Below are 15,213 nucleotides of genomic sequence, written 5' to 3'. Positions count from 1 at the left end.
TTCCGCATGGAAAATTGTTTTTAATTAACCTACTCTCGTTAGAGAAAAAAACTTGTTTTTCTTTTAATTCTTAATGGTTTCAAATTATGCTAGAAATCCTCCCTCTGCAGAAAATTTTTCATAGAAATTCTCCCCGCCCGTTGTCTCAATGGAAGGTTTCTCCCACGTAAAATTCCCTCATTGAGAATCCCTCTTGCGGAAAATTACCACCCCCAGATATTTTCAGCCACGAAACTTTAAGTCCTATGAAAATTTTACTTGGGCTGTTTCCCCGGAGTATCTTCAAGTCTAAAATTGAATTGGCAAAGAAAAGATGGATCAAATAAAACGAACTTCGTATAAGAATTCTGGTAAATTCTCCCGTGTAAAGTTTCCCTTTGAAAGTTCATCCCTGGAAACTTCCCTCATCACGGAAAATTTTCCCTTAGAAAATCTCCCCGCAGAAATTCCCCCCCCCCCTAGAAAATCACCCTCCCCAAAAATAGCTGTTTACTTCCCAATAACAAATACTATATGTAAACACTGGACAAATTTCATAACTTACAACCGTTTTCCCAGGGACTTGCAGGGCCCTGTCATCCCCAGAAATATGATTACTTGAACTTACTTGAACTATGCTCAAAATGTTGACCGGATGATTTTCAGGAAAAGAGCGTGGGAGGGAGGGGAAATCGAGTTGCCCCTCGATCGCTTTGGTCAAAAAATGGGCAACTAGAACTGCAATTTCAGTTTGAGCAACTCCTCTCCCAATCTTATATGACCAATGGTTCGATGTGATCATCCTGGCAAAAAGAAAAAGACAACTGAATTAATAAACACGCATCCGTCATATTTCTTCTGGCAAAAATCACAATATTTTTTCAATTTTTGCAGATGGTAACTAGAAACCCTTGCAGTATGATTTTCTGATATGTCAAATCTGATGGATCAATTTTTATTAAGATGCTTTGACTTTTAAGGGGCGTTCCCCCACTCTATCTAAAAACAATTTCTGTATAATTTTCATACAAATTTTCTGAGGCTCGTTGCTTTTAATGGTACATGAAACTTGATGAATTTTATATATCTGAAGTCGACATAAAGAGCTGATTCATTTGATGTATCTATTGTTACCAAAATTCCGTGTTTTAGAGTTTCAGTTGTTATTGGGCCGAGTTGCTCCTTTCTTACAGACTGTTACCACAAACTATATGATTCTGATGAGGCTTGGAATCCACTCTCAGAAAGGACATTGGTGGCGGACATGGGCACTAATTTTGTGACAAGTTCATATAGGCATTTCTTAGACTCATATTGCAAGACTTGCGCGATTTGAGTGGATCATTTTTCTTGGAACTAAAGACTCCCTACTGAAAATCTATAGAGCCGTGATAGGTACAGCTGCTAACAAGATTTGCTTTGCATTGACTCCTGAAACTCCGTCATGTGCTCCCCACAAACTGGGTGGATTCTGTAGTGACTGAATCACACCGACTGTGACGGCGCTTGCATCTGTTGATACAAATTCCAGTAACGCCCAATTGTTCTTTTACGCTCAACTTGGAGATGATCGTCATAGTTAATACACAATTTTTAGAAATATGAATATAGGTATTTCGCGATCGTGACCTGACCTGGAGTGTGATCTGATCAAGACCTTTTAGCTTAGAATATATTTTATGTAGCCAAGACTTTTGGAGGTTCTCAGCAGCATTTTAGAGTCCACCCACACTTAACGCAGTTTAGAGACAGGCCTTTGTCAACTTATGGATACACCTGTGCATGGTGTGTATCAGCATATATGAGTAAGTGGATTGAATGCATTATTCTTCTTCTTGGCCATTTGCGAAACAAAGTTCTATGTCTGATATTTTCTGCTGGACGTTCACCCAAGGTACCAGAAAAAACCGGAATAATATCGTTTTTGATATCGATATTCAGGTTTTGATATTCGATACTGATATTTAATGCGATATATCGATATCGATATCTAATATCGCCCAACATTAATATAAAGACCAAATTTCCTCATTAGTTAAACATAGTGATAGTCACTTTCACTTCTTCTAAAAGAAAGCATTAAACAAGCAGTGTCAAAATTTGTTTGATAATTTTTTTTTTTTTGGGGGGGGGGTAGTTTTATTATATTTTTGGGAAATTCGTTTCATCTTAATTTGAAGATTACCGCCGCATCTTCTTTCTCCTTTATTTTCAGAAAAAATCGAACAGAAAATGACCGAGAGAAATAGAAAATATTTCTTCTCCTAAACTGAGCGCTTTTGTTTCTCATTTTTCGTTACAGTTTTTAATTTTACCCTTTGCAGGTAAATTTTTTGGTATATTATCGTGTTGTTTCAGGAATAAACAAGAAACGAGACGATGTTTGACCCCCCCCCCCACCTAACCACAACTTATTTATTTTCATTTTCCTTTCAGATTGCTGAATCCTGTTGTGTCGAGACTGGATAAACAGCGCGAGAAGAAGCTTAGAAAAGAATTGATCACAGAAGAAAACGAGGTAATGTTTTATTCTTTTTTTTATCGAAATGTCATTTACCTTGATTATCATTTTATAGGGGTGTCGAAGGATTTATTCAACAACGAAAGTATGTATTTTTTTTTTTTTTTTACTATATCGTTCGCAAACATGGGCAATTTAAACTTAATGGTGATTTCGAAGCCTCCCTTAGTTTTGTTTCTAACTTTAATGAATAAAGCTAGCTTCTTACCGAATTTGACTTTCGCTTCAGTAGCCGGATTCCAAGTCTCTAGCTGAAATAATATATAAAAATAAGCTATAATTAAATATATAATAAATTATAAAAATAAATAAAAAACAAAAAAAAAGCTAAATAGACTTATATCTGACTGAATATTCGCTTTGCTTTTGTTTCGGATTAAAGTTGAGTAATTTGTTTCTTTGGCCTGCAAATTTTGTTTAAAATGATTTAAAATCTCTTTTTTTTAAATTTGTCACTAATGTTCTGTTTTAAGTAGATAAAGAATGTAATCCTTTTTGATAAAATTCTAGATGAGGGGCTTTTGTCTATCTTGGAAAGTAGTTGAGGAATTTGAATGAAACTCCACGGAATGAATTCAACACCTCAATGACCCCCGGGAAGTTATTTTGAAGTACTTAACTGTACCCCCCCCCCCAATAGGTGACATTTGATGACCCTTTGTTTAGTTTTATTTTATGTTGTTGAGTTTACAAAATGTCAGGAAAAATTTTTTAGTAAGGATTTCCTCGCTTCCTTTTAACGAGGACAGACGTAGTCGGACCTCCTTCAATCCAGAAGACTCCAAATCAGGACATCTCAGGTTTTTGGTCTTGTGCCAGACTCTTAAGCAAATTAAAGCCAGCAGCTATTAAATCGCCTACCTTACTTTTGAAAGCTGCCAATCGGGTCCATGTCTTTCTTCGCAGCATTACACTTCTTTCTGTTGGACGCCTAGACTTGCAGATCCTGGATTTACAGACACACTTGCGTATACAGTAAAGCAATCAGAAGATCTTCTATGTGCATGAAACATGTGTGCATGTGCATAAATAAACAGTGCACGCGCATCAGACAACATAAATTAATTAAGCTATTACTAAGGGCTGTCAGCAATGACTTAGTGCAGTAGTATAATGTTAACACTTTGGGTGGGTGAAGGTGACTTTAATAAACTCGGATTCTTTGCCAGCTTTACGGTTAATATTTGTATATCACTTTACTTCCTTCTTTCTTCCTTCCTTCCACTTCCTTCAACTCCCACGCCCATCATAGGAGACAAATCTCGCATTGAACAAGACACATTTGCGTTTACAGTAAAGCAATCAGAAGATCTTCTATGTGCATGAAACAGACAACAAAATCTTCTCAGACGAACTGCTCTGGCAGTGGATCCAATATTTTAATAGTGACATTTTAACAGTTGTATTTTAATAAAACTAATTCAAGACTCTGTCAGAATAGCAAATTTTAGGAAAACCATTTGGGGGATGATGCTCAAAAATGAAAACAAATGAGAGGTCAAAGTCTTGACTCCGAAAAAGGAATAGACGTGACATCATCATTGAATGTATTTATGTTTGGACAACGGGTGCCCGGGGGAGGGGGTATTCTCCCCTCTCGAAGGTTTTCTCCATGGACTCTCCTTCCTTCCTGGAAAGAATTAGTATCTGAAAATGCGCTTTTATTCATGTTTTAACCCTCGCTCCCAGGAAAATCCTCTGATCCACTCCTTAGTTGTTAGACCTGTGCATACCTATCTGTACATCCCTTTTTGTGTTTACACTAATGTCTTTTTAGTTACAATTCTAACTAACCTTGTAATTCCATAGCCAATTCACGGAAATTTTTGGGTGGTGAAATTTTTTTTTTTTTTTTGTTAAAAAAAATGAAGATATGAAAAAACTGTTTTTTAAAATATAGGAGAGGGGGGAATTTTTTTCGTTCATTTTAGTGAAAATTAGCCAAGAAAAGTATTTTGAAATTTAAAGGGAGGGTAATGAAATTTAAAGGGATAAAGGAACAAATTTATGAACAACTCAGGTTTATTATGTGTTTGAATACACCTGTGTACATTCAGCTTGAATACCTGCATGAGTGTAGCCACGGAGATGGAAAGGGTCCATTTTCCCCTCTAAAAATTCTCAGAAGTGAGTCTAAAGCCAACATCTGACAGAAAAATAGTACATATATCCACCTCCTCCCTCCCTCCGTAAAAAGCCGTTGCTGTTCTCGTGGGTATTATCGTCTAGTCTTGATATAACAAATTTTGTTCCGCTCTTGAAAACCAATCAACTACTAAAGTGCGTTTATTGCAGTTGATAAACTGATATATTTTATAGAATTGTCATAATTTCCTTAAAAAATGATAATTTTGGATCTATTTTGTTATTAAACCCACATCTGTTCCCGAATTTTTCATCTTGTTAACTCTTTGGTTCATTAATTGTATTTTGAGGAACAAATACTTACTAACTTTTTATTACTTTTTTGGCTTCTGACTTTCCATAGTCACTGATCATTTGCCGTGAGTTTTGTTTATGATTCGTCCAGGGAAACAGGCCTGGTTTACTTTAAAGACAATCAGCTAAGACAAAAACTTTTGTCGAAGCAATTGGTATAAGGAGCTATTTCTAAGTTGAAAAATGTAACTGTGAGAGAAAGGTTTCCTAATTTCTAGGGCTGTAATGAGAGAAAGGTTGAGGTGGCTAGGACACGTTCTGTGAAGGAAGGATGACAGATTTCCAAAGATTGTCCTTGTCGGCCAACTATCTAGGGTCAAACGAAAAGCAGGTTGTCCCCGAATGGGGTGGGAGTAGGTCGTCAGGAGAGATTTAAAGGCAATTGGAACTTTTTGGGGGTTTTGAAAGAGGGAGGTATTGAATAGATTCGGATGGAGGAGGAGCATGTGTAACTATGTTTGCTTCAGGTGGTATGGTGCTGAAGTGAGTAGTTAGTAGTTCATCTTCTTAAGAAGTAGTAAATCTTCTTATGGGTTTGAACCGTTCAGGCCTATTGGCCTCTAACACATATTATAAGATATCAAGGCGATATGTTTTCCCGTCCAACATTCATTTCTAGGCTTCTTTTTTTACTTCTTGTGAAAGTGGTTGCTTATCTAACTTAGGGTTCATCCGAGATCTCCTACCTCTTTTTACATTGTCTTTTATATTTTCCGTATGGCCCAAATGCAAGATAATAGTTTATTGATCATTTTCAGGAAGAAGAAGAAGAAGGAAGGTCAAGCAACGGAGAGGACAGCGATTTTTATGATAGCTCAGAGGATGAAAAAAAAATGGCCAAAGAATTAAGCAAGACCTATAAAAAAGTGAGGAGGGATAAAGAACAGAGAGAATATGAAGCAAGACAAGCTGCTAGAAACGAGCCGAAATTCTTTGAGGTTAAAACAGATTCTCAATTTGGTAATGCTGGCTTGAAGACGAAATCCAAAAGGTATGACAAATATGTTTTGTCGCTTTCAGTTTTGTTTTCTTTTTTAGGTGGTAGTTGTGTATTTAAAAAGTCTTTGTGTAAAAAGTATTAATTCAAGGGGCTCATTGTTCCAGACAGACCTTTTAATCCCTAAAATTGAAGATGTAACGTCGGGGGAGGGAAAGGGGTGGCAAAAGGCAGGTTTTATTATGTATATTAGTCGCGAATTTTTATTCTGACATTTTTAAAGTATAGGTGGCCAGACACGTGTATAAGTCAAGTTCGTTTTTTAACAATAAATTTACAACCGAAAAAATACTTTTACATTCTCTCTCTTGTAAGGCTCAATGGTTAATAAGAAACAAAGGAGCAAAAAACATTCTAAAAAAATTATGAATAAAAAAAAAGGCGTGCATAGTAATCTTTTTTGGAGGAAAAGGGGCAAAACAGAAAAGGGGAAATTTGAAAAACAAAACAACAAAGCTGGCGGGAAATGTTACAGAGGAGAATAGATGATGAGAAAAATGGGAATAGATGAGACAAATTGTGAGCATCGTGGGGTTTCAAGAGTTGATGAATTCTCAAAAGATTTCTCAAAAAAGTTAGAGAGTTGATGCTTCGAAATAAAGTGCCACGTGTCCGATCAGGGAGCATTAGCAACATCTTGTTCATCTCTTTTTAGTTTGGTTATTATCAGCCTCTCTAGCCTCTCTTTTTAAACCTTTGGCTGATTTCACAGCTGTATCTCTAGCTTCATGCCTAGACCGGGTTTCTGGCCGGGTATGTGTATAGACGTTTCTGTAGAGACGTGTATAGAATTCTAACTGAATTTCTATCTAAACTAGGCTCAGCGATATTGTCTAGGTTCGAAAGTTAAACAAGTAACTTTAGAAAGCTTCCTTACTTAGAGTTTTCTTATCGTCATTATTCTTTTATCATAATTATTATTTTTATAGGCTTTGCCTAAGCCAAATTTGGTTTACCAAATCGTTTACAAATTGGTGGGCTAAAGAGAGAGAGAGAGAGAGAGAGAAAAAAAAACAACAACAAAATTATTAAACCCCTGAATAAGCTGAAATTACCTGAATAAGCTGAAGTTACCTTTTCTTCTTTGGACTAGTCCTTGGGCTTTGGGCCTTAAAGGTTCATTTGAGGATAGAAATTCATTACACTGCCCGATTAAGCAGCGATTTTTTTCTCGTTTAGATGACTAAAATTAGTGTACGAAAAGGTATAAGTTGAGAGAAAGATAAATGATGAGCCAACTTAAACTGTTGAATAGCCATATTCCCCACACTTTTAGAAGAAACAACATTCGAACCTCGTTTTCGACTTTTTCTACTCTGACAGCGCACGAATTCGGATTTTGACCATTTCGCTTTGAATAGCGAAAATGCAAAATTATTTTTCCTCAGTCTTTATGTTTTGTTTGATAAATGTAAAGAAAATTTCTATATTCATTTTCACAGTTATGTATCCTAATCGCCTGCGCGTCGACCTTATTCCTGTTACGCAAGTTGAATTGTGTCATCATGTGGAACAAAAACGCTGTTGCTAACCAAGAGAAAGGGTATAAGGGACAGTTTTATTGTTTTATAGGAGAGAGGAGTTTTTGAATCACTTTTTTCCAGGTTTCAGTGAAACAAACCATTCAAGATCTTACTTATTAGCTGGTTAATGTGGCTTTTTTATGGTTGTATATAGTTTCTCTCGTTTTTTGCCTTTGAACAGCATTGACATCACAAAATAAAACACTCCAGTTCCAGAAACCCAAATCTTGGGATAATCAAAAATAAATATACTAGTTTTAGTCATTTGGAATGTAATCTGAACTAATTAAAATTTTCGTCGAGAAATTAATTAAGAACATTAATGCTTACCGGTTGCATTCACATTAGTTTCTAGTCTACATTGGGGTTCTTAGGTTTGGGGTTTTGCTAAAGCAGCTAAGCTAAAAGTAGCTCAGATAAGATATTCTAAGAGAATTTTAGGCTTGAAAGATTCATTTATTTCAGCGGTACTGGAAGGAGATTTGGGGCTTTTCCCCTTTAGGAGTATTAGATTGGTTAGAATGGTGAAATTCTTAGAGGAGATAATTAGGCTACCTAGAGTCCGACTTCTTAAGTCAGCTTATTTGGAGAGCTTGAAGGACTGTAGACGTGATTCGTGGCCAAATATTATCTTATTATCCATAGTTTCTCTTATTTTCTATGTTTAAATGTTGTTTATATAAATATTGAAAATAGTCTTTCAGTTAAATACACCTAGTTGATAAGAGCAGTTAGAGCGAGGCTTGTCGCGTTTCGAAGAAAAAAACAAAACAAAAAACTTAAGAAGTTATTGAAGTTACAGCTTCATTTATTTTTTCTTGGAAACGTTATGTCATCGCAAACTTTTATAAATATTTGTGATTAATTATTTTTTTTCTATCTCTTGAGGTGCTTCCAAGTTTCATTTTTATAGCTATAAGATGCTTATGAAAAATTAAAGAATAAAAAAGGTCCAACTCAACAACGAAACGATTTTTTATTGTCAAAAATATCTGCAGAAACAAACATCAAAAGGAAGAAATAAAAATAAATAAAATTAAGTATAAACCGCTAGTATCGGCAACCTTGGCTTAGAACTTCATGGAGCGCAATAATTTATTTTTGAAAAAGTTTCAGGCGTGTCTCTTGTTTGCGGGCATGATGAAGCATAAGTGTGTTTCATATGGACGACTACTGATGAAGTATTATGCAAAAACGCCCTGTTGCTTGAGTTTCACATCTATTTTAACCAAAATATCAACAAGGAGATAAAAGAAAAATTGAGTAAAAAAAAAAATCTGAAACGGAACTACTCTAATTACCTCTTTTATAACAACTATCTATATATATATATATATATATCTATATATATATATATATATATGCTATATATATATTATATATATATATATATATATATATATATATATATATATATATATATATATATATATATATATATATATATATATATATATATATATATATATATATATATATATATATATATATATATATATATATATATATATATATGTTTGGCAAGTTGACAAATTCCCTACTACTACTATAGCTACTATTAACACTCACTGCAGCACCAAGCCGCTTGAGATCAACACAGCTGCGCACGATCCTCCTCCATCTCATTCTATTCAAAGCTTCCCTCTTTGCACCCTTCCAAAATTTCCAATTTTTTAAAATTCTTTCTTAAAGCCTCTTCCCAGGCCCATTTGGTGACGACATGCTTCAGTTTGGCCCTAGATGGATAGCCGATAAAGACTATCTTTGGCAGTCTGTCGTGCTTCGTCCGCAAAACGACTGAACGTCTAGCCATCTGAACGTGTCTCTCATTATAGCGATAAAAAATGTCGAGATTATATGCTCTGTGATGGTCAGTGCCATAAAAAGGGGTTAGATAAAATTTCAGGGTCTCTAACACCCTGCAATCCTGGAAAAACTAGGATCACAGGGTATAACTCAATTGGCTTTTATTGACTACGCTTCTGTCCTATGGTTTACATTAGAACATATTGGTAGTTTTTATAGTTAGTTATGGGAATCGCTTCAGATAATACGTAGCTTGATTAGTATTTGTTTATCCAGGGTATAGCGTGCCTGAGGCAGTTAGGATTGGACAGAAAAGTATCTCTTGTTATACTTAAATGTATTGTATTTTACTATTGTTTCTAATCATACTCATTTGCTTTTTTTATTTTTTGTGCTCCTTTGCATAAATATATTCATGTTATTATATTATTTTATTTATCATATTATTTTATGTATATAAAATAATGTTTATATGTATATTGGTTATTTTATAGTAATATATGTTTTACGTTTATTATTTTATAATTCATTTTACAGTTTATATATTTGTATAAATATATGCATATGTATATTTTAGATCAACGCTTGAAGAACGATTGCAAATAGAAGAGCAGGAGAGCATAACGAGACCCCGAACGGGGGGAGTTGGCAGCAGGGAAATGACTTTTACGCTTAAACAGGTACTGTCAATCATTACTTAAAAAAAATATATTTAAAAAAATATATTTTTTAAGTATCCTTAGACATTAAAATGTCCTAACTGCAAAAAAGAGTGTTGTATTTTCTTCTTTTTTTTTCAACGCCTGATTGATATTGGAATTTTTTTCGGACTGAAATTTTTTTTATAATTTACAACAAAGCATTACTAATTTTTTCTTTCAATATAGATAGATCAGTGTATTTACGAAATGTGTACACAATGAGGAAATACCTAACAAAACAAATTACAAACACTCAAAACAAAATACAAAGCGAAAAATAGCTTAATCTAGATCCAAAAAAGTTAATCGCATAAACTTTTTTTCCTCTCTAAGCGTTTACACCAACTCGAGCTATTGTTGCTGGGTTTGTACTTTGAACAATGCGGAGAAACAGGAAAACATATAATGCTTCCCCTTGAATCAAATATAAATAATTTCAAATATAAATGCTTCCCCTTGAATCAAATATAAATAATTTCAAATATAAATGCTTCCCCTTGAAATCAAAATGGCATTCTCGGGGAAATCGTCTAAATTTTTGTCCTCCTTACAAATGGGACCAGCATATCGCCCTTCAGGCGTCACATTTTTCCTATCGAATACCTTTTGGCCGCTCTGGATTGGAAGGCGATTTGCCTGTAGTTGCACTCGTCGACATCAAAACGTGCTCAGTAAATTAAGTTTAAAATAAATTTCCTTACTTGACTTTCACGAGGACCAATACCATCATTCCATGCATAAGGCATTCCCTCCCTTTATAATAATGATGTAATCAGGGATGGTCACTAAGTTTTCAAAACATTCTTTAACATCTCTTCTTATGCAGCTCTGTCTTCATTTAGCCTAATTAAATTCAACCAAAATTTAGCATCAAAATAGACCTACGTAGCTTTGATGACATTTCAATGAAATTTAGTTCTATTACCGCGGCACATACGATGTAAACCCAAAATTATAGCGACAAATTAATTTGTCCACAAATGTTTTTATATTTGGCTCAGAGGTGACTTCAAATAATAGAGTTATTTATAAGTCGGGCCATGGGTCTGCAAAAGGTCTTAAGCGAAGTTGGACAGGAATCAAATGTCCCTTGGAGCTCGATTAGAGATCTAAGAGTTTTTTCTTCAAACAGGAGGGTGGGGTGGGTAAAGATCTCTTGATTCCCGTACTCCTTCCCGTGTCAGATGCAGGAATGGATTCAGATGCGGTCTTCTCTCTAAGAGGTTTGAAAATAAATTTAAACTACATAATTATTATAATATATGACACTCTTGTATTCATCGAGGCAAAAGCTGTAATGTTGATCTGGGTAGAAAACCAAGAGGATCAAGTGCTGATAACCCAGTTGGGTTCAGGGTTTGTCTTAGACACAAGATAATTAGAATGAACTAAGTGGGCAACTTGGGGATTTCCACGTCGAATGAAGCTTTTTTTTGTAAGTAATTTTTCTATGATATGTGACAGGCAAAGTATCCCTAAATTTTAGCTCTGGTTTATAAACAACTACTACTACTACTAACAACTCACCGCAGCACCAACCCGCCTGAGGGCAACACAGCTACGCATGCTCCTACTCCATCCCAATCTATCCAAATCCTCCCTCTTTACAGCTTCCCTCCCAGGAAGTTCCTGTTTCCCTTAGATCATTCTTTGACATCTTCCCACCCCAACCGTAGACGACCTGCTTTCCGTTTAACCCTTGACGATTACCCGAAAAGGACAATCTTTGGCAATCTGCCATCCTTCGTCCGCAGAACGTGCCCAAGCTATCTCATCCGTAATCCGTAGGCATTTTCTGTGGAAAACATCTAATAAATCTTCATCAGCTTTTCGAACACTTTTGAACACTACTTAAGATAACCTTGGAAATTGTCTTTCGTTGTGGACTGTTATTTAGAAGAAATGCTGCAAAGAGATTGAAAGAGTAAAATTAATGTAGTTATGATAAAGTAAGGCTTGTTCTTTGAAATCCTGAAATTAGAGCGAATTGTTCTTTGAAATAATATGAAATTCGAATAAATTCCCTTGGTTAGAACATACATTCGGCAATTTTAGCCTGAGGTTACATAGAAATTTCTCTAAAAATTCGCTCAGAAAATTATGAACTGGATTTTGACATAATTCAAAGACACTAGGCGCATCCAGACTTTCAAAAGAGCGTACGTGCAATATCTCAGGAAGGGATAAAAGTATTAAGTTGGGACTTTCAGGGATATAATACAGTAAGGCTTGTTCTTTGAAATCCTAAAATTAGAACACAAATTCCCTCAAAACAATTGTTTGAAATCGGAACATTTCCCTAAAAACACTTTCAGAGCATCGTGAGGAGGGCGTTGAACTAATTCAAAAGACACGGTGTGCTTCTAGATTATCAAAAGGACGCATATGCAATATCATAGGAAAGGTTTAAGGGTATTAAGTTGGGGCTTGCAGGGATACGAAAAAGTAAGCCCCTTTTCTTTGAAAATCCTGAAATTTGAACACATTGCTTGAAACGGAACAAATTTCTCTGCATAGAACATGTATTCAGCAATTTTATTCAGAGGTACTGTACAAATATGAGAGATCTCTAGTTTTCTCTGATTTACCGTATATATATATGATAGGGCTGTTAGCAATGCGTAATAAATGTAGCTAGAAATTTCGAATATGGATATACTTGCCAGGCTTCTAACCGTCATTTGACCATTCTTAAAATTTTTCTGAATCAGCCAATTTACCCCCCCCCCCCTCTGTCCACACTAGAAAATCTTCATTCTTGGGTAACTCAGACAACTATATTCACAAACAAAATGCTCTAAACCCTCTCAATTTTTTGGAAAACATCTAAGATTATCCCACTATTTAACATCCTAAAATACTATGTTTTTAATGCGCATGATCAAAGGGTACGCGAGTGCGTAAGGCTAGTGGGTTGGGTAGATTTTCAATCATTGATTGTTCTGATTCTAAAAAAGGCATCGTTCCTAAAGTTTATAGGGTAATAAGTATGACCCTAGATATAGGACTTTCCAATGAATAGATTCATTATTTGTAAATTAGAACACAATTTTGGGCTCAGTTTAGTATCAGTGCTAGAAAGGTTACTTAACATAGAAAGCTAATATAGAAAGGTTAACATAGAAAGGTAACATAGTTTGTTCGTTCTTGATTGTTATGACTGTAGTGTTTCTTTTCCCGTGACTAGATTGTGTAACAAACGTCTATATATATTTTTATTGTTGTAAATTGTTATTGTATTTATATTATTGTTATATTTATATTTTGATTGTTATGACTATAGTGTTTCTTTTCCCGTGACTAGATTGTGTAACAAACGCCTATATTTATTTTTATTTTATATATCTTTGCGTCTTTTTTTTTTACCAGAATAAAAGCTAATTGTTGCCAGATAACTGTCACAATATAAATATTTTCTTTATACTTGTTTTAGTCTTAATCTTTATAATGTATTGTATCTCATATAACCTAATCTTGATCTCTTTGTCTTATATTCGTTTTAATCTTAGCCTCTCATAGTCGTTATTTAGTGTTCTACTATAATTGATTATTGCTTAATTTTACTTTTGCAGAGCGAAAAATTTGTGAAGGCCAGAGAAGAGGCGAAGAAACATTTTGAAGAGCGAAGACAAATTCGAAGATCAGCAAAGGGAATGCATACTAAAAAAGTTAAGCTACGACATTTTTAAATAAAGTAATAAATAATAAAATAAACAAAATAATTCGTTCTCTATGCTGCTATCAAATTAGAAATGGTATTAAAAGGGCATAGATGTCCTAACGAGGGATACCACGTCCGTGTTTTGTGTTCGGTATCAGATAGTACCAGGCAGGAATAATGGACCTTAGGATTATCCGTAGCAGCATGCACTGACGACAGGCGCATCACTCATCCACAAACAACGGCAGATATGCACGCGTGCTGACACCTGTATGTCTAGTCAGATCGTAATTCCAATAAACTGTGGTGTTCTAGTAAGTGGATCCCTGGTATCAGTAATACTCGTCCCATAGTACGCGACATTTGAGAATAGAAAGTTGGGAGGAACCGGAGCGATTGAGAGCATAAATGTAACTTTTATCAATATTGGAATCACCAATGAAAGTTCATTTACAATTTCACTTAATTTAGAGAAAATCATGGAAGACGGGATTGTGTCTCAATTATAATTTTAATAACGGATTAAGCTTTGAAGAGTTAAACCCTAAAAAAAGAAAAGAAAGAAACTTGATTTTTCGAAAGAGTGTAGTCAGTGGACGCTTACAGATAGGAAAGTTGCTTCTTCTTTTTTTATGGGTAGGGTAGCCTAGAAAAAGTTGAAAGGATGCTCATTCGATCGGTCACGTCCAAGATTTTTTTTTTCTATATTGGAAGAGATTAAGCCAATAAGGAAATATTTGAGCCATATTGTACTGCAAAATGACAATTTTGGCTTACAAATTGCTATTAAAAAATTGGAAGGTTTCCAGAAATTTCTGCTGCCATATGTTAGCGCATTTTGTTCCTAACAATATTTTGAGTTCCTTCAAGTTGGCCGGTCGTCATGTACTATCATAGTGTGAAGAAGTACCAAAAAATCAGTTTTCTCAGAAAATTTGGTGCACAGAAAGGCTCAAGTACTCTGCTCTTCAAAAAATCCTTTTGACACCGTGCAACCAGAAATCTTGATACTCGAGATGGGCTTCGACGTTTATCTGTCCTTTGTCCACTTTTTTGTTGGAATGACAGTTCGACTTTCTGAATTGTCGTGACATTTCCAGACATAAGAAAGATACCATTTGACCAAGACGACATTTTTATTTAGATGTATTTTTCTGCTTTAACAAAATTGAACAATCTATTAGATTTCTTGAAAACTTCAACAAATTTTAAGCCTTATTAGTTATTTCTTGACAGTTAGAACCTATATGCCATCAATAGCTTTAATATCTCACATATGATTGACGCTAAAAATATTTTGATATTTTAGAACATCTTCTCGAATTTCTAGATTAAAGACTGGAAATATTTAAGAAATATGCGAGAGGGTTGTAGTTACGAAGTCTACCCAAAGGAAAAATACTCTACTGCTTCAACAGTTGACGTTATTTAATATTTTTTATTTAATATTATTTATATTTTTTATTTAATATTATTTAATATTTTTTATTTAATATTATTTAATATTTTTTATTTAATATTATTTAATATTTTTCTAAACCAAGTCACTATTCATTTTAAGGTTTGTAAATAATTTTTTTCAGCGT

The 15,213-nt window shown here is 34.6% G+C and overlaps 1 protein-coding gene across 1 annotated transcript in view; it reads left to right on the top strand.

Moving 5' to 3' along the window:
- The window catches only part of LOC136034572 (nucleolar protein 10-like), a 60,096-nt gene extending 46,408 nt beyond the window's left edge, over nt 1-13,688 (top strand). The window contains exons 10-13 of the mRNA XM_065715815.1: nt 2,416-2,497; nt 5,698-5,930; nt 9,843-9,945; nt 13,539-13,688. Of these exons, the coding sequence (XP_065571887.1) occupies nt 2,416-2,497; nt 5,698-5,930; nt 9,843-9,945; nt 13,539-13,655 (535 nt within the window). The 3' untranslated portion in view covers nt 13,656-13,688. The remainder of the gene's footprint in view (nt 1-2,415; nt 2,498-5,697; nt 5,931-9,842; nt 9,946-13,538) is intronic.
- The last annotated feature ends 1,525 nt before the right edge of the window (nt 13,689-15,213 follow it).

Source organism: Artemia franciscana, chromosome 13 (assembly GCF_032884065.1).
Source record: "Artemia franciscana chromosome 13, ASM3288406v1, whole genome shotgun sequence".
Lineage (NCBI taxonomy): Eukaryota > Metazoa > Arthropoda > Branchiopoda > Anostraca > Artemiidae > Artemia > Artemia franciscana.
This window is presented reverse-complemented; position numbering and strand designations above follow the sequence as displayed.